The sequence below is a fragment of the Vulpes lagopus genome, chromosome 4 (assembly GCF_018345385.1).
Source record: "Vulpes lagopus strain Blue_001 chromosome 4, ASM1834538v1, whole genome shotgun sequence".
NCBI lineage: Eukaryota > Metazoa > Chordata > Mammalia > Carnivora > Canidae > Vulpes > Vulpes lagopus.
In genome coordinates this window covers 32,336,852-32,357,478 of record NC_054827.1, presented here as the reverse complement: position 1 = coordinate 32,357,478, position 20,627 = coordinate 32,336,852, and the positions used below count along the sequence as shown (strand labels likewise).

Sequence of the window (20,627 nt, the reverse complement as noted above, 5' to 3'; positions counted from 1 at the left end):
TCCCTCATGGAATCATGGGTAGTTTCATTGCAGCTCATCTCTTTCTGTTTGTTTCGTATAGGGCTGATAGTTCAGGACCATTCAGACCCCATGTTCAGTTCATATGCCTATAAGTCCCACTACCTACTGAATGAATCAAATCGTGCAGAGTTGATGAAATTACCTATGATTCCTTCTTCGTCAGCTTCCAAAAAGAAATGTGAGAAAGGTAATAATCAAAATAGTTTATCTCTTGCTTTTATTTTTGCATTTCCTTTTTTTTTTTTTCTCTTTAAATGAAGGGGGGAAATGTATGCCTGTCAAGCACCATCTGTTACTTTTGGTAAATTCTACCTTGGTGGTTGTCACTGTGTCTTCATATGGCTGCAACATTATTAAAAAGGGCTTAAAATAATTCCATTATTGCAAATTTTTATACTTTTCTCTTTAAGTAAATTCTCACATATTCCATATATCTGTGGCTTATTAAAATTGCAAGCTAGGATTTTGCTTAATATAGAAAGATACTCTAAAGGCTCTTTCTTTTCTGCCTGACATAGAACTACCATTCACATCAGAAAAGAATAGACATGATATAAATCATTATGAACTTTCAACTAAAAAACCAGGGTAGGTTATTAAAAGAGGGAAACAAAGATGCTGATGCTTAAAATTTTGATTTTAAGATACATGTTATCCTTTTGTTTCTTAAATGTTTCTGTTAAGATGCTATGAAAATTAGTTGCCCTTCTCTTAGGAGACAGTGGGCAGCTGGGAAGATTAACCCAAATATTGGATATTGAAAGGCACAGCCCAGCTCAGATGAAAAATTGCTTATGGATAATTTATTCACAGAGAACCAAGAGCTAAGTGTATATTTATATTCTCCCAATTAATTTAATCTATAGAAGAAAGTCATACGTTGTATTTAGCTTTACATAGCCTACTTGTAATAAACAGAAAAAGTAATTTAACAGTACTGTATTATTTGGGGAGTTATTGTCCCAGAAGATAAAATGAATAACCTGGAAGGTAAAGGCCCTTCCCTGTATACATTCCCATTATGATCTGGGGGCCAGGTTCAGAATGTTTAAAGGAAAACTAATCCATACTTAATATACTGGGCATATTTGAAATAAGGTATTTTTTCCTTTTTTTTTTTTGTTGTTGCCTGCTTAATATGTTTTTGCTCCTTGTCAAACATCTGAAGTGGCAACTCATGACCAAAAGAAAATACAACTAACTAAGCAGGGTGACTAGAACCTCTGGAGAAGTAGGTTGGAGAGAGTATTGGCTTGTTTGTTGGCTTGCTTGTTTGTTTGTTTTCAACTGAAGTCAGATGATGTCACCTGACTGGTGTAATACCACCTACTTTGAAAACAAAGATGGACAGAGGCGCCTGACTGACTCCATAATGCAATAAAATGAGACTACCCGAGGTATTCATTTTAGGAAATGCCTTATTTCCTACTGGCACCTTTATAAAATTAGATTAATTCAATTGTTTCTTACTTTGTTTTCAGTACTCAGTATTGACCTTGACATGAATTGAAATTATTTTGAGCCCTCTGTTTGCTTAGCTTGAACCATATCTTACCTCTTCTTGCATCCTAAGGCAGTTTTCTTGTATAGCACCAAGGTGGATTGTTCATATTTTCATTTTTCTATTTTTCTTGTGTATTTTTTGTCAAAAAATTGTGATTATTTTCACTGACGATTCTGGGTCTGTATTTCCTCTGAAATAAGACTTAAAATTAAGGAGTATTCCATTACATTAAAAATGGCCAGGCTGACTTTTCCACATTGGCTCGAATAATAATGTCCTTTACAGTTGTTTGCAAAGACTGCTCCCCCTGCCAGTCATTCCTTTCTGATGGAGAAGTCAGTTATCTCATTTTACTTGAAACTTACAGAATTCCCTACATAGGCTAAGAGCACTCAGGCAGCTAATCTGCAGATTGGAGAATTGGAACAATGAATCCATACTGAGATCTGCAAAGGCAAAAATCTTACTGATTAAAGCAAAAGCTTTTAAGCAGAGGAAATATAGTAATTTATTTCATCACTGATTGTATATAGATTTTGTTTTTGTTTTTATGTTAATCAGTTAGAAATTTTAAAGTCTACAGGAAGAAAAGATTTTCTGGAACATTGATAGCAAACCTCAAAAGGTTGGAGCTGTGATTTCATAAAGTTGTGTAGAGGCTCTTAACCTTTTGCTTATGAGATTTTAAATATCAGTACATTTGTGGATTATAAACCTGATTTTCCAATAGAATTCATTTTTGCTTGCAGTAAATGTCTTTATTATATTTCATCTTTAGTAATTAACATCCTTCTTTATGACTTATTGAAATACCTATTAGAAATACCTAATCTCCCCCCCAAATCTCTTTTATTTCTTTGCATTTAAAAATATTCTTTTGTTTTGTTTGCTGCACATGTTTTGGTCTTAATCCAGAGATCATTTTGTGTATTTCAAAGGAGAGGATATTCCTAGGGAACTTGGAGAGGGATCTCCTTGTATGTGGTACTTCATTCTACAGTGACATTTACTTAGTTTTATGCTATAAAGCAGTGGTTCTCTCAATATGAAGTCAGAAAAACTTATGTAAACAATTTTTGAACTATGTGTAATATTTCAGAAAATCTAACAGAATCACATACACATTTGCACAAAATAAGGCTGCATACATTTCTTTGTATTTGGCTATGATTTGAACAACTTAATATAAGACTAGTTTCATTATTGGGACCAGAAGCTCAATTGGCAATCATATATTTCTCTGGTTAATAAAAACAGTATAAATCGTTATCTTTAACAGGGGTTTTGATTCTGTTTTTTGTTTTGTTTTGTTTTGTTTTGGGGTTTTTTTTTTTTTTTTTTTTTTTTTTTGGTTTGAGGAAGGGTTTTTTTGGATAAAATATTCAAAAACATGGTTCCCTGAGGAAGGGAAAGGGGATCCTTGGTGATGAAAAAGTTGCAAACCACTGCTGTATAGCCTGTTTGACTTTCTTTATTTTTACTGGAAAGGGAAATGATAATGTAGTCACCAATTTGAGAAAGTAAAATCCTTCGCTTTTTTTTTTTTTTTTTTTGCATTCTTTTATGGAAAGAAAAAAGTACTGGTCAACCTATTGGCTATTTTCATTCTTGCTAATTTTATTATAAAGGGATTTAGTTAACTGTGGCATTGGATTAAAATACAAAGATGACCATTGCTTTCTTTCTTAGCTCTCAAGGAGAAAAGAAAGTAAGTTGCTACATATTTCTTTGAAAATCTGTTTTCAAATCTACTCAGTCTAAAGATTTTATGCATCTGTTTTGTTATCTGTTAAGAGTTTTAGCTGCCTGCTAAACATTTTAGAGGGGTAAAGACTACAGAAATGTTTTTCATAGTACTCAAAAGCTTCGAGTCTCTGGCCACTGCAGCCCTGGAAAGGGACTGAAGTAACTAAATCTGTTCATTTGCTTTCTATTTTAATCCATCACTATAAACCTGACTCAGTCCCTTTACTTTCCCCAATTTGAATCAAAGTTAATGCACTTAAAAAATAACTTTCTCTTTTCTCTTTCTTTTTCTCTTTCCTCTTTTCTTAGTTATTAAGACTGTTTATTTGTTTCAAGGTGGAAGATTGCTCTGCTGTGAATCGTGCCCAGCTTCATTCCACCCGGAATGCCTAAGCATAGAAATGCCAGAAGGCTGCTGGAATTGTAATGACTGTAAAGCTGGCAAGAAACTACATTACAAGCAGATTGTTTGGGTCAAATTGGGAAATTACAGGCAAGTTTTTCCAAGGACAAAGAGGAAGTATTCAATCATTGTTCAGACACAGGTTCATAATCTGTATACAAACTGGCTAGGAGATAGGTAGAACAGCACAGAGCTATTTCCTTAAAAAAAGAAAGAGAAAAGAAACCTATTTTGAATTGGTTTTTAGAGGATTGGAAAGGTTAGTTGTTGGAATTATTTTTTGGATTGGTTGGTTGGCTTGTTTCTATGTTTTGAAAATTATACTAATGAACTATGTACTACTCGATTTTGGAATAAAAAGTCTTAATGTAGGTAGTAGGGAAGATGTTTTCTTTGTGTCCTAATACATTTATATTGATTTCTAATGAAATCAAGATTTTATATCCTGGCCGGAATAGTTCTCTTTGCCCATTTTAGTTCCTTGTTTGAAGCTTTAAACCAATTGCAAGGAGAGAGCTCTTTAGGATTTAAAGAGAAATTATTTCATTAAAAGGTTTTAGAGGCACCTGGGTGGCTTAGCGGATAAGCGCCTGCCTTCAGCCCAGGGCGTGATCCTGGAATCCCTAGATCAAGTCCCACATCGGTCTCCCTGCATGGAGCCTGCTTCTCTCTCTGTGTCTCTGCCTCTGTGTGTGTCTTTCATGAATAAATATATAAAATCTTTACTTAAAAAAAAAAAGCTTTTAGATCTTAAGAGAATAGCGTAAGAAGTATGTGTGATTGCCATTATTTTCCTAAAACTTTCTCCTTCTAAGAAGCCTGTCCTTAACCAACCTTCACTGAGCAAGGTTAGTGATATATTTTAAAAACTGTACATTTTACAGGCATATATGTTTATCATTTTACTAAGAAAACAGATACTATTCAAGAGAGCACAATAGGGTCTGCTTTTCAATTAGAATACCGAGTTAAATATATTTCTATAGAATTTCAAACATACTGTAATTTTTTAGCAATAGCTATGTCATTTGTCTGTTTTAAATATGTTGCTTGCTTACCTATTTAACTTGAAAAATTTTGTCTTTAGCTGAAATAAGGGGCCTTGAGGTTGAGAAGCAGTCCCCCACACACACTATTTTTTTTTTTAACATATGATAGAAAACCTTGAAGTCCCTCCCCCACCCCAAAATTTGGCAGTTAAATACATAAACAATTTTATATTATCTGGCAAAAGATACAAAGTTTTAAAAGGCAAATGTCAAACCAAACTAAAGTGTTTGCACTTCTAACAATAAAAGACAAATACCTTACCTAGAACAGGAGTAAAGGAGAGCCGGTTTGCCGAAGAATAGCAAATAGAAAATAAACTCATAAAAAATGCTGAGCCTCACTAAAAATAACTATATGTTAAAAAATAAGAGTATTTTTGTTTTTTTTTTTTCAATCAACAGATTGACAAAGATATAAGACAATTTTTTGGCTAGAGAAGGCATACAGAAAGGAGTGCCCTCCCCCCCCATAGAGCAGTCTGGCATTGCATATTAAGACTGTCTACCCTTTGACTTAGCACTTCCTCTTCGAGGAATTTAAGGAAAAAAAATTGGACAGGTAGGCAAAAGTATATTTATAAAGGTTTTCATTGCAGTATTATTTTTAATTGCAAAAATTTGAAATAACCCAAATGCCCAGTCAGTGAGGGATTTGTCAAATAAATAACAGTGTATCCATATCCATAAGAGGATAATGCTGATCTCTATAGTATATGAGATGATATTCACGGTATATAGTTGAATTTAGAAGGCATGTTAGACAGCATATGCATTATCTTTCCATGTGTCTAAAGTTTTAAAAAAATTATAGATCTAGATATGTTTTTCATACCCAGAAAGAAATATATCTAATGTTAATGTATGAGGCATAAGATGAAAAGGGAGGCATTTTCTATTTTTCTCTTATACATTTCTGCATTGTTTTAATTTTTAAAAGAAACACACACTGCTTTTTGTAATTAAAAATCTTTCTGGGATGGGAAGAGTTGCAAGTTTGACAAGAGGTAAGACATTCTGGATAAGAAATATCTAAAATAATGTAAGAAGCCTTCAGATTTTCACATAAATTTCAGAATATCTACTTTTTAATTTTTATTTATTTATTTATTTATTTTATTTTTTTTTTTTTAAATTTTTATTTATTTATGATAGTCACAGAGAGAGAGAGAGAGGCAGAGACACAGGCAGAGGGAGAAGCAGGCTCCATGCACCGGGAGCCTGACGTGGGATTCGATCCCGGGTCTCCAGGATCGCGCCCTGGGCCAAAGGCAGGCGCCAAACCGCTGCGCCACCCAGGGATCCCCTATTTATTTTATTTTTATATCTACTTTTTAAAATTTCTTTTTTGGGTTTGTTTTTTGTTTTTGTTTTTTAGATATAACTGACATATTAATTTCGGGTTCATTCATTATTTGTATATATGTTGTGAAATGATCACCACAACAAGTCTAGTTAACATCTGCAGCACACATAGTTACAGAATTTTTTTTTCTTGTGATAAGAACTTTTAAGATCTACTCACTTGGCAACTCTCATTTATACAACCCAGTATTACACACTGTGGTCACTATGCTGTACATTGCATATTTCCTTTATAAAAAGTTATGAATATGAAAATATCTTTGATTTAATTTTAATACTTAAATTTTAATCACATTACATTTTTTAAAAGTCCAAAGCCATGCTCTCATTGGGGTTCACAGCTCAGTGAGATTTTATACACAGGTCAGATTCTTTTTATATATTTTGCAAAGACTCCCATCTATGAACTAATTCATAATATATTTTCTTCTAGTCAGGCCCAGCAGATTCACATTAAGCTGTTTCTTTTCAGTAACTGGTTACCTGGGAGATATATGAAGCCTCCTGGGGGAAATGAGGAGGCCCTGGAACAACCCCTGGCAGAAAATGGACCCCTTCCTGAGTGACCCAATGAATGTAGTTAATTGTGTGCATACTTAATACCTCAAAATGATTTAGAAATAACCACTTCTTAAAATTCTGATTACAAAAATAGTGTTTTATTTTAACAATTTGAGCACAGACTCTTGCCTACATTTTTTTCTTCTCTCTCTCTCTTTGTCTCTCTGTCTCTTATAGAGAGGTACATAAGCTGGGGGTGAGAGGGTAGGGGCAGAGGGAAAAAGAATCTCAAGCAGGCTCCACACCCAGTGTAGAACATGACTCAGGGCTCGATGTCATGATCCTGAGATCACGACCTGAGCCGAAATCAAGAGTCAGATGCTTAACTGACTGAGCTACCCAACTGAGTACCTATTGCTTATGGTTTTTTTTTGTTTTGTTTTTTTTATGATAGTCACAGAGAGAGAGAGAGAGGCAGAGACATAGGCAGAGGGAGAAGCAGGCTCCAAGCACCGGGAGCTCGATGTGGGATTCGATCCCAGGTCTCCAGGATCGCGCCCTGGGCCAAAGGCAGGCGCCAAACTGCTGCGCCATCCAGGGATCCCCCTCTTGCCTATGTTTTTAATTAATTTTTAAGATATACTGTAGAGTACCTTTGAGATGAAACATGTTCAAGTTCTGTACTATAAATCTGAAGTGTAATCATGCCTTGTTTATCTTTTGAATAATATAATTATTCACTAAGTAAATGATTTTATCCGGCATCTGTAAAAGACTGAAAAAATTTAAATTTTTGTATATTTACTCTTCATACTGATTCTTTATAAACTACCAAAAACTTAACCTTTCAATGTCTAACTTGCCCAGTTGTTGAAAACTATCAGATGTACTACACTGATTATTTAATGTAGTGATTCAGTCTGTGCATGAAACAACTATGTTTTCATTCCACCCCACATCCCACATTATTATGATGTAAGATGAATTAGATTCTGAAATACATACTAACATAAACCTAGTACATTTGACCAAAAGTACTTACCCTGGTTGATTAGAGAGAAGATGATGTGTATTTGAGTGGAAGTGGTCGTTCTTCACAATAGCATCGGTTTATTCTCAAAGGATTCCCTTGACTACTAGAAATAAACTTTTATACCTTGAAAGACAATTTTAGTATTAAGAATGTCAAATTTGGAGGAACACAGAACTTTTCTAGGATTGACATTAGGTTTGGAATTGTACTGGTAAATTGTTAATTCTTTTTCTTTTTGTAAATTCTAATTCTTAAATTGGGTAGCAAGTTCATTGTTATTTTGTTATGCTTTTTAACTTGTATGCTTGTGATATATATTCCTTTATATCAAATATTAATTTTTTAAAAGATTTTATTTATTTATTAATGAGAGACAGAGAGAGGCAGAGAGACACAAGCAGAGGGAGAAGCAGGCTCCCTCAGGGAACCTGATATGGACCCCAGGATCACGCCCCCAGCCCAAGGCAGGCACTAAATTGCTGAGCCACCCGGGCTGCCCTCAAGTATTAATTTTTAAAGAAAAAACTAGGTTGGGTGCTTCGAGTATAGTTTGCTTAGTCTGTATTCACTGTCTCATTAATTCACTAATCGGCATGTTTTTAAATGATGTGTGGTTTGAGCAGGATTAAAGATAAACAAGGTATTTTGTATCCTTAGAATCTGAATGAAAATTGCAAAGGACAAAACCTTTTTCTCCCACCCCGCCTCTTGCTAGCCATGGTAAGAACAGTATGATTTGTCCATTCTCTTGATCTAAAATCACTTCTGTTTTCAGATGGTGGCCAGCAGAGATCTGCAATCCCAGGTCTGTGCCACTGAACATCCAGGGCCTTAAACATGACTTGGGGGATTTCCCAGTGTTCTTCTTTGGTTCTCATGACTACTACTGGGTACACCAGGGCAGAGTGTTCCCTTATGTTGAAGGAGACAAAAGCTTTGCTGAGGGACAGACTAGTATTAACAAGACCTTCAAAAAAGGTAAGTGGTATGATGTTTACAGTGGCTCAAAACTAAGACTTCTGACTTACGTATGACATGGTTCTGGTATTAGAGAACTTTCACCAGGTGTTATGATCCAGCATCCATAAGTATCCAGTCACATTAGAGCCACATTTTATCCAGTTAGAAAAGTACATTTGAGTATGGTAGACTCTGCCATCTGTTGAAAGGAGTTTCTTCAGTGATCTTTCTACAAACATAGAGATTATTTTGGAAATAGCCTTCTTAAGCAAAGCCCCTTTGCCACAGAAGAGTAGTAAAAGCTTCTCAAGAAGAGATTTAACTGTTTTTACAAAAAGTTTCCAGGAAGTTTGGCTTTCTGGGTAAGAGTATAATGAATTTAAATCTAGTACAACGTAAAAAGGTGGGGTGGGGTGGTTGGTTGGTGTGTTTTTTTGGTTTTTTGTTTTTGCTTTACTTGGAAGCGTCTCATTATTGAAGTAGGGCCTCTTCAGCAGCTTGCACAGAGTACAGCACTGAGCCATAAATGAGTTATGTCCTATTTAGTTACCCTGTCCTGGTGGAAAACAGTCATTTCCAGAATAATTTCAAAATTTCAAAGAAAAAAAGCTCAGGCCAGATTTAGGGCATTGGGAAGGCAATGTAAAACTGCTCTCCTAACAGTTTTTGTTTGTTTTTTGGTATTTATATACTTTGTTTGGTCTTATTGGCAGCACTGGAAGAAGCTGCAAAACGTTTCCAGGAATTGAAAGCACAAAGAGAAAGCAGAGAAGCGCTAGAGATTGAAAAAAACTCAAGAAAACCTCCTCCTTACAAACACATCAAAGTGAGTTTCTGCCCATGAAAACATTAGTATTTAACAGGCAAGAGGAAATGCATCACTCTTAAGTCATTAGAAGGCACTTTTTGACTTAGGAAAACTTGCCAGATATCACCTAGTCTTCTATAGAACAAACTGAGAGCTTTTGTTACAAGCATAAAATGAGTGCCATGGCTGCTGTGCTATGGGATCTTTGATAAGCCCTCTCGTACCTAGGAGCAACATGTTCCGTGTGAAATCCTGGTCTTCCCTACCAGGCTGTGCAGCCAAATGAGACTATAAGTGTTTGGCTCCCCTTCTTCCAGAAAGCCCTCAGGTGTATTCAGTTATGAAATTTCTCATCAACTAGTAGAAGAAATACACAGGATAATAAGGGAGAAATTTCATCAGACTTCGATATTTCTGTCCACTAAGGAGAGACGATTTTATTCTTAGTTTATTCATGGGGAAATGGAAGTCAAGATATAAAGAGCCTTTCTCAGAGTCGTACCACAATGCAGTAGCAGAGCCAGAAATTGCATGGATATATCTAATGTTCCTCTTATTTTGTGACTTTGTTTTATAGGCTAACAAAGTAATAGGAAAGGTACAGATCCATGTTGCAGACCTGTCAGAGATTCCCCGCTGCAACTGCAAGCCAGCTGATGAAAACCCCTGTGGCTTGGAGTCAGAGTGCCTGAATAGAATGTTGCAGTATGAGTGCCACCCGCAGGTGTGCCCTGCTGGAGAGCGTTGCCAGAACCAGTGCTTTACAAAGAGGCTCTACCCTGATGCAGAAATCATCAAAACAGAGCGAAGAGGCTGGGGCCTCAGAACCAAAAGGAGCATTAAGAAGGTAACATGGGAAAAAAAAAAGAAAAAATAAAAATAAAAAATAAAAAATAAAATAAATTAAAAAAATTAAAAAGAAGGTAACATGGGGTGAGGGCCTGGGGGGTGGTGAGACAGACCAGGGCCTGTGCCTCTTAGCAGATGCTTCATCTTCTCTTAGGGATAAAATACATAGGAATTCAAGGCAAAATTTTGAAACTTCTCAAGGTGAAAGTTTGGCACTTCTCGAGCAAAGCAGAAGTGGTAGGAAGAGGCAGTAATAAAATATACATAGTCTTTGGGTGTCCTGTGATCAGTCAGAAAAAGGAGAAAGGACATTGGTCATATTCTATTTGAAATATTTTTTACCCTTTAAGCAAAAGAGCGTAAAAGGTTTAGCAGAGTCAAAAGAGTGCAGAGGTCAGAATGTAATGGGATGGGAACTAGCAAAAAACTGCAGGACTTCATGCCCACATCGCAGTTCTTTGACTGAGTCACTAACAACCCAAGCCTCAGTTTCATCTGTGCTCTTGAGCACACATGGTAATCCCTCTTCTACATATTTAAAAGGGTTGCTGCCAGTCTCAAATTATATTATATATGCAAAAGCAACTGGCAAAAGTTGAAGTCTTTGACACTTATAAATTATCTGCATTCTTATACTTTGAAGCAGGTTCTCCAAGCAGTCTCTTTGTAAAAAAATTTTTAATGCGAATACCTCAAAGAAAAATGAAAATCCTACTGTTTAAACAGTGGCCCTCAAACTTCAGAGATCCTGGGAATCTCTTGGGATCCTTACCAAAAACAGTGTCTTAGTGAAATATGTGGGACAGGCCTGAACAGTGTGCATTTTAAAACCAGGTCCCCAGCCCACCCGCACTCCCACCCTTCCCCCTGCTTACCTAGTGCCCACAGAGAGGCTTTCACTGAGAGAAGGTAGGTCTGGTGGGCATTTAAAGCTATTCTTGACATTTTTGCACCTGTAAAAAAATAAAATAAAATAAAAATCACCTTTGCAATTAAAAAGTACCATATAATGTAGGAAAGAGAATCAAACAATACAAAAAAGATAATAAAGAGTAAAATTCCTCATTTCTTCAGTCCGGGGTCTCCTCACTAAGGATGACCATTGTTAAGAGGGTATCATGTAGCCTTTTATAGCTTTTTCTACACAGTTATAAATGTAAATGTGTATTTAAATACATATTCTGAAATTCAATATTTATAGGGTTTTTAAAATCATAAATATGATACATATTATTTTGTCCCACTTCATATATCATAAATACACCTTCATGACAATACATAGATTCCTCCTCATTCTTTGTAACAGTCCTATTGTATCCTATAGTAAATGTACCATAACTTATTTCACCTATTTTCTAATAAATTTACATATATATTTAATTCTGTAATGAACATTCTTGGTCATCTATCTTCATGCGTGCATTTTTTTTAAAAATTTCATTTATTTGAGAAAGAGAGAACATGAGCAGGACAAGAGGCAGGAGAGGGAGAAGCAGACTCCTTGCTGAACAGGGAGCCCCGTGCAGCCCATCCCAAGACCCTGAGATCATGACCTGAGCCAAAGGCAGATGCTTAACTGACTGAGCCAGCTGGGCTCCCCTCCAGGCATCCATTTCTATAGGTTATATTGCTTAAGGTAAAACTCAGTCATTAAGCATGTGTTTGTGAAGTTGCCTTTGTGTGCCAGGTACTACTCTGGGCATTTGGAAAAACAGTGGTAAACAAGACACCTTTGTGAGTCTGCTAGAGACAGACAATAAACAGGTATATAATGTTGAATACCACTAAAATGGTGCAAAGAACAATAATGTGATCAAAGGGGATGGCTGGGGGATCCCTGGGTGGCTCAGTGGTTTAGCGTCTGCCTTTGGCCCAGGGCGCGATCCTGGAGTCCCGGGATCGAGTCGCACGTCGGGCTCCGGGCATGGGCCTGCTTCTCCCTCTTCCTGTGTCTCTGCCTCTCTCTCTCTCTATGTCTATCATAAATAATCTTTAAAATTAAAAAAAAGGGGGGGGGATGGCTGGTGACAGGGATTGTTATTTTAAACTGCTTGGTTGAGGAGGGCTGAAGAGTTGCCATTTGACATGAACATGAGGGAGAAAACCATGCAGGTATGTAAGGGAGCATAACATTTCAGACTGAAGAGGAAGCAAGGACAGAGCTTTAGCATGCTCCAGGAAAGGAGGAGAGCCAGGACACCTGGAGGAGGAGGAGGAGATGGGGATGGTAGGTAGGTAGGAGATGGGAGAGGGAAAGGGCGGGGGGCTAGATCTCATGCAGCCTTAGAGGCCACAGGAGTGAGGCTTCTGGAAGATTTTAGTGGGAAGTGACTTGACCTAACCTGGTGTGCTCATTTTCTGTTGCTGCTTAACAATAATACTACAAATTCAGGAAGTTAAAATGTGACACACATTTTATTTTCTCACAATTTCTGGGGGTCAGGAGACGGGCACTGCATGGCTGAGCCCTCTACTTAGGGTCTCACAAGGTTTCAGTTGAGATGTTGCCCAGGGCTAGATTCTCATTCTTGTGCCTTAAGTGGAGAAGGATGATCCACTTTCCAGATTACATGGCTGTTGGCAGAATTCTACTCTTCGCACTTGTAGGTCTGAGAGCTTCATGTGTTTTTTGTTTCGTGGGGCTCAAACTCATGATCCCGAGATCACTTCCAACTGAGCCAGCCAGGTGCCCCTAGAGTGTAACATTTTTGATGTTATTTTAATATCATGCATATCACGTATACAAATTTTTGCCTCTGACTTCATGGGAGTTTTAGAGACTATCCTGAAATCTATCCAGCTTAATATCATGTTAACATCTTTTAATAGTAATTGCATTTATTTTTAAATGTATTCTAAAAAAAATAAATAAATAAAAATAAAATATTCTAATTTATTAATTGATACAATCAAGAGAAAAGAAAGTATAGCCAGGATATTCTGCCCATTAGCTCTTAAGAAATTGCTAATGTAAGACGGTCTCTTACAAAATAGTTGGAAGTATATATTCCTGAAATGGAAAATCATAAAGACTTAGTAGCAACATGGAAAAGATTTTTGGTACATTGAGGGGACAGGAGCCAAATACGAAACTGACTGTCCACAGCCAGTTCTCTTCTTTTCACATGTAACAGATTCCTGAAAATGTGTGCCAGAACCAAAAAAGAAACTTATCAAAAATTTTAAAAATATATATTAAATGCTGAATTACACCCTCCTTTTTTGCTGTAGTCCTTAAGGACAGATTTCTAGCATTTTAAAACGTTTTTCTTGGTTATTTTTGTTGACAATTGAATTCACAGTTAATGGGTATTTTTGTTTTTGTTTTTTTTTGGGGGGGTTTATTTGAAGATTTTATTTTTTTAAGTGATCTCTCCACCCAGTGTGGGGCTCAAACTCACAACCCCGAAATCAAAAGTCCCATGCTCTACTGACTGAGCCAGCCAGGCACCCCACAGTTAATGGTTTTGAGCCCAGTTAGCAACTCTTTGAAGCTGAAGTTTGTCACCTTTAGGACATATGAAATATTTCTTTTGCAAAATAGCTAGGATTATTTATTTACCATGGTATCAAATTTATGAGACTTGCACTCTTCTGTTTGATATCAGCACTTTAACTTTCCTGTATTGGCTCATTTTCATAGAACAGTAAATATAAGCCATTAAGACAGGATACTCAGGCTTTTACAGACACAGAACCATTTCTTCAAGTGAAATCTTACCTTGAATCCCAGGATGTGGAAAAGATGACATACATCCTATTTGTTTGCAGTTCTGCTCTATGGATTTAACCTGGTGTTAAATAAGTATAGTAACACCGGGGCGGGGCGGGGGGGTGGGGGTGGCGAGGAAGTCTACCAGTGAAGGTGATGGTCCCATATGATGGTGCGAGTTGTTCATCAGCTATGTCCCAGCTGATGGAGGAAAGGCCTGGGAAGGTGACAGTGCATGGCACACCAGTGTGCAGACCATCCTCTGTCATTCGTGAGACAGAACTGGAAGGAAAAAGCAGAGAAAATAAACTGTTCTGTTATAGTATTGCAGTTACCAATGAAACCCATTTTTTTCTTTTATTTGTGTATTTCTTTTTCTAACCTAATTCTTTGTCATAGCTTGTATGGTCAGTAAAAATAGGAGGGAGTAAAAGCCAGAGGTGAACTTCTGGGGCGACCACTCCCCAGTGGAAACAAGTGTGTAGCTCCTTGCGGCTGACTCAGAGCCCACTGACCTCACTAACAGCCAAGGGAAGGGGGTTAGTCCCGGGGTTGCCCGGGACATTAGGTGGGTTCCTTCCAATGTGGCTCCATAACTTTTTTCTTATTTTCAGAAATGACAATCTTTTGTTTTTATCAATAGAAAAAGATTAAGTATTCATAAGAATGTTGGCCTATGTTCTTAACGATTTGCCCAAATCAGAATATACGGTACTTCTCTTTAGATTATTGGTATTTACTATCAGTTCTGTGATTCGAAGAACCATGAGGAGGGCTAGTAAAAATTTGTGTGGTGGAGGAGGTCAGGTGGGAGGAAGAACAGGTCTGGTGAAACAATAAGCAAATTTTTGTTGCCCAAGACATTTCTTTTCCTATAAGACTGAAAAATTCTATAGATAATGCTCTTGTCCTGGATTGAGTCAGCCATGTTTTCAAGGTAAAAGGGTTAATGGACTCCGCATTTATAAATACCAGATATTAAGATGTTGAATATAGAGTATTTACCCTCATTTTATTTTATTTTATTTTATTTTTTATTTTTTTATTTTTTATTTATTTATTTATTTATTTTTTTTACCCTCATTTTAAAAGAAGCTATTTATGGGGCGCCCCAGTGGTGCTGTTGGTTAAGATCCTGATCTGGACATTTTGAGATTTGAGCCCCGTGTTGGGCTCCATGCTCCACAGGGAGTCTGCTTGGGATTCTCTCTCTCTCTCCTTCTACCCCCCCTACCCCTGCATGTGCACTCTTTTTTTCTCTCTTTCAAATCTTTAAGAAATAAATAAATAGAAGAAGCTAATCACCACACACCTATGAGAACAGCAGGATGAAAACTAGTTGGCAATGCCAGCTACTGGCAAGAATGTGGAGAAACTGGGTCTCTCCTACAGTGGGAAAGTATGGTGGGGATGCAAAATGGTGCATATACTCTGGAAAATAGTTTCTTAAAAAATTAACTCAAACTCACCATTTGACCCAACAAATTGTACTCCTGGCCATTTATCCCACAAAAATGAAAACCTATGTCTGCATAAAAACTTTTACCGGAATGTTCACAACAGCTTCATTTGAAATAGCCAAAATATGAAAACAATTCAGACATTCCTCAGTAGGGTGAAAGGCTAAACCACAGTACATCCATAGTGTGAACAAGTACTCAGCAGGAAAAAACAGATTTGACTATTGACACATAACAAATCGGACAGATCTCAAGAGAATTAAGAGAATTTGCCAACCTCAAAAGATTACGTACTGTATACTTCATTTATAGAACATCCTCAAGATGACAAAATAATGCCGATGGAGAACAAGTTAGGGATGGGATGGGTTAGGGGAGAGAAGAAGGATGGGTGTGATTATAAAGGACTGAACAAGGGGTCTGTGTGGTGCTGGAATGCTTCTGTATCTCAACTGTGGTGGTGGTTACACAGTTGATTCTACAACTGACCAAATTCCATAGAACTAACACACACACACAACGTTGGTGCAATCTGAATAAGATCTGTAGACTGTACCAATGTCAGCTCTCTAGTTTTAATATAGTACTATAGCTCTCTAAGATGTTGCCATCGGGGATTAGTAGGTGACAGATACACAGATCCTCTCTGCACTATTTTTGCAACCTCCTGTGAATATGTAGAATTACTCTAGAATAAAAAGTTTTTTTTTTTTAATGAATTCATTTGTTTCAGATTCAGCTCTTTAATAGGCATGAACTCCACAGCTGCAAACTTAGTAAAAGTCTGTTGTAAGACAGCCTCAAAGACTTGAGTTAGCTATTTCTCCAGCTCCTATAATTATGTCACTTGGACTATAAAATCATATTGTCAAAAAATAAAAAAATAAAATCATATTGTCAGCAAGAAAAGACCAGTTATCACCTTGTGAGACACTGCTAGCAGAAAACTCGCTACCTGAATGCCAGTGAATGACAACTACTATTTGTTTCTAGTGTTAAAGTTAGATTTCCAGGATTCTTTTTGGTTACTTCTCTTGGATTACATACATAGTGTTAAAGAATGCTTTCAAAGAGAGTACCTTGTCTTATATTTACATATTGCATGCTTCTCTGCAGGGCGAATTTGTAAATGAATATGTTGGTGAATTAATTGATGAAGAAGAATGCAGATTGCGAATCAAGCGAGCCCACGAGAACAGTGTAACTAATTTTTATATGTTAACTGTTACCAAGGTAAAATTGATTTTATTTTGTAAGAAAAAAGGATTTTTGGTTTTTGTGTCATGGTCTTAAACGCAGTTTCCTCTAATTTGATTGTTTTTTTCAGGAGAATGAGAACACTTTGCAGTAGCCAGTATGATAGTTCTTATAATGTGGTGATTATTGCACAGTACACAAAGGCTAATTATTGAAACCTTGCACATGGCATATGAGACAGCGCTGTGAGTGGACAGATGGCCAGGAACAGGGCAGACACACGGGGCTTTCCGTCTCAGCTCTTCTTAGTCACTGAAAGACCTGGCCCTCGGTTTCTCAAGTTAGAAAGCACCACAAAATTATGGTTTAGCCAAAATTCTAACTGAATTTTTCTGTGTACTAGAACTTCGTGTCTGAGTTAGGACAAATGGATGTAGTCCTAAGCAGAATGACAGTAAAACTACTCAATTCATTGTGTGTGCTCCTAAGTCCCATTTGCTACACGTCTGATATATCTGTTACCTTGTGTCATTTCTTTAGCAGTCCTCTGACTTGCAGAGGACAACAGACTGAGGTCCAGCCCTGACAAGCAGTCTGTTGGATAGCTTGTCACAGTCTGGTGAAGGCCAGGACTAGTAGCCATGTCTCGTGGTCCAGGCTCTCCCCGAAACTGAGAGAATATCATTATAAGTAAGAACTAGAAATCACTTACAAGAAGTTTATTTGAACTGATATGCATTGTTTAACAGTTTTACAACTTTCATGAACATCAATTTAATAAACAGAAAATGCCATTTATTTCTGATAGCTGAATAGCCCTTTAGATCTACTCCTCACTGTTAGGGGCCCTTCCAGCCATCTTGATGACATTTGGGAGGCTCTGTCTTCCAGGGCTCATTGAGATGACCAGAACTTGCATTCAGGGGCCACCAAAATGGTGAACCTTTTACTGTGTCCTGAACATCAGTATAAGTAAAATGGAAGGAACAGGTGACTTCCTGGAGAGTACATTCTACGCTAGAGCCCTTCCATCAATCAAAGGTCCAAATCTTCACCCAGAGGAAAGCCGTACATATTTCCTTGTCTCTCTTTATGGCCTACGCTCTTTTCCATTTACTCCCATACTAGTTTCGCTGCTTGTACAGAGCAGGAAAGGAGGGCTGATGGCAGAGCACCGTGGTTCCCAGCCCAAGCGCCTGGCTGAACTCCACGCTCTGGCATCACCTGTGATCAGTTCATCTTCTAAGTAGTAGTATTCTGTGGGCTATGTGTAGAGACAAACTTAAAAAAAAAAAAAACTAAATTGCATTTTATCTCAGTTGCTTTGACTTGAAGCTCATCAAATAAGATAGAGAACTCAATCACAAGCCCGGAGAGCAGAGCATGCATTGTGGGAGTAGTGTAGCGAAACACTGTTTGTTGCTTGTGGCCCTCGACAGAGTTGGGTGTATCTGAGACAAGCTCTTACTTAGTTTCATGTCAAGGGTACCTTTCATTTCTTTTTTTTTCTGAAGGACCGTATAATTGATGCTGGCCCCAAAGGAAATTACTCTCGCTTTATGAACCACAGTTGTAATCCAAACTGTGAAACACAAAAGTGGACAGTGAATGGAGATGTTCGAGTTGGACTGTTCGCCCTTTGTGATATTCCTGCAGGTAAAAAAGCTACTTGCTCCCCCCCCGCCCTGCACAGGACATTCTTCAAGGTTCGACGCTCAAGTATTTATTCAAATAAGATAGGATTATATTTGGAATTGTTACCTGCCATTAAAAAGTGAAAATCCATGTCCTGCAAAAGGGAGTTTTGTAAGAGCCTTTTTTTCGGGGAGGACGTTCAGAATCCTATATGTCCGGGACCCTCCTGAAGGACCTCTCCAAATTATTGCTGTCTGCACAATATAACCAGATGTTTAAGCTTTTGTTTTCTACTTAAAGTATTAACATACTGTGTTAACATCAGCTGGTTTCTTGGTTTGTTTGTGGGGATTTCTGTTTGTTTGGGTTTTTTTTTAGTTGAAAGATCTGTTTCAAATTAGACACAAAAAGCTTCCGAAGCCAGTTATTGCTTCCATGTTTCCTCAGCCATCCAGCATCTTACCAGTGACACTTAGTTTCTTCTCTGCCAGGTTGGTAGGGAAATGGGTAAAAAGGGAAGAGCTGTAGCTCAGTGAGATTCAACTGCAGTCCTGGAACTCGTCACAGGCTGTTCAGGATCAGCCAGAAGCAAGCTTGGGCCTCCCAGTTCGAATCTTTGGGTCTTCGGTGTAAACAGTGAATCTACGCTGTGAACTCTCTTCAGAGCATACTCTAAATCATGAATTACTGGAGCCGCACAGTCACCACGATTCAGTGGGCCTACTGTTCAGAAATTCGTATAAATTAGGGCAGCCCCGGTGGCGCAGCGGTTTAGCGCCGCCTGCAGCCCAGGGCGTGATCCTGGAGACCCTGGATCGAGTCCCACGTCAGGCTTCCTGGATGGGACCTGCTTCTCCCTCTGCCTGTGTCTCTGCCTCTCTCTCTCTCTCTCTCTGTCTCTATGAATGAATAAATAAAATCTTTAAAAAAAAAAATTCGTGTAAATTAGCTTTAGAAAAGCTAGACCAGAACCCGTGGTGTTTTTTTTTGTTGTTTTTTTTGGGTTTTTTTTTTTAGCACAGATTTCAGATTCTTAGTCTCCATTACATAATTTTTGACCACTTCAGTAAGAAGCCTGTGACAACTTTTACAGAGTGTTTTGGCCGTAATTCTTGGTGGCTGGGGATTTTTTCCTCTGTTGTTTCCCCTGGCCCACCTCAGTCTGCAGCAAGGCCTTCAGGTCAGAATTAGGTCTCTTTTGTCAGTAGGAGAGTGTGTCTGACAGCATTTTTCTTCCCTGGGACTTGAGTATGAATAATTTTGTCTCCCATTGTAGGGATGGAGTTAACATTTAATTATAACCTGGATTGTCTGGGCAACGGCCGAACGGAGTGCCACTGTGGGGCAGAAAACTGTAGCGGCTTTCTGGGGGTGCGGCCAAAGGTCAGTTGGTGGGCAGGGAGCACCCCAGGCTGGTGGGGAGTCAGGAGTGGGGCTGTTGAAGTGTGGGACCATCTCAGGAAAAGGCCGGTGAACAAATGGGGCTCTGGTTCACTTCACGGGACAGCTGTCATGTTAACCAGAGTGTAGATGCTCTGACTTTCCAATGAAGCAAATCTTAAGTAAGATCTGTCAGGTTCGGAAGATGTGTTTGTATTTCTGATTGAATCTGAAGTGATCAACATCTGTTCAGAATCTTCTTTAAAATTCACACTGTACCAAAAACCACTGAATCAGCCACTTGAAAATGGTGAGTTGTATGGTATGTGAATTATATCTCAGTATCCTTGCAATTGAAAAAACAAAGCACCTGATTCAAAAGTCAATGGAAAAAAAAAAGGGAAAAAAAAAAAGTCAGTGAAAATGTAGCCTTATTTTTAGCACAGTACTGTCATGGGATAAGTCGTCCTGGTGGATTTAGGTAATTGAACAACAGACTTGAAGAGAACTTAAGTGAGTGTGTCAGGTTCTGGGAGCTCACTTTCCACGTAGAGTCTCACACATTGTGTTCATCCTTCTTCCTGCCAGTCAACATGTGTGTCGACGACTGAAGAAAAGGCCAAAAATGCTAAGTTAAAGCAGAAGAGGCGAAAAATCAAAGCAGAACCAAAGCAGATGCATGAAGATTACTGTTTTCAATGTGGAGATGGTGGGGAGCTGGTCATGTGTGACAAAAAAGACTGTCCCAAAGCGTACCACCTCTTATGCCTTAACCTGACTCAGCCACCATATGGTAAGCCAGCCTCTCGGGGCCCCTTCTTTGATGTGAGTCTTTGCTGATAGCGCTGTGTAACCTAGCATGTACTTCCCTCTCCTTCGTGGAGCCATGGAACGGATAACGTGGAGTAGAACCACCAACACTAGCAGACAAAAAGTATGCTGGTGAAGAATCTGTCTGCAGATAGGGGTTAGGTGCGGGCCAGTAAGCATTGGTTTTCGTGGGTGAG

General features: G+C 38.1%; 1 protein-coding gene across 5 annotated transcripts in view; it reads left to right on the top strand.

Moving 5' to 3' along the window:
* Window positions 1–20,627, top strand: part of NSD3 (nuclear receptor binding SET domain protein 3) — a 119,436-nt gene that overhangs the window by 92,683 nt on the left and 6,126 nt on the right. For 3 of the 5 annotated variants that reach the window (XM_041752818.1, XM_041752820.1, XM_041752819.1), the window contains exons 15-23: window positions 62–208; window positions 3,608–3,764; window positions 8,395–8,597; window positions 9,293–9,405; window positions 9,965–10,234; window positions 16,525–16,641; window positions 18,120–18,261; window positions 19,517–19,623; window positions 20,209–20,413. In XM_041752818.1, the coding sequence (XP_041608752.1) occupies window positions 62–208; window positions 3,608–3,764; window positions 8,395–8,597; window positions 9,293–9,405; window positions 9,965–10,234; window positions 16,525–16,641; window positions 18,120–18,261; window positions 19,517–19,623; window positions 20,209–20,413 (1,461 nt within the window). The remainder of the gene's footprint in view (window positions 1–61; window positions 209–3,607; window positions 3,765–8,394; window positions 8,598–9,292; window positions 9,406–9,964; window positions 10,235–16,524; window positions 16,642–18,119; window positions 18,262–19,516; window positions 19,624–20,208; window positions 20,414–20,627) is intronic. The other 2 variants (XM_041752821.1, XM_041752822.1) reach the window with 2 other exon arrangements.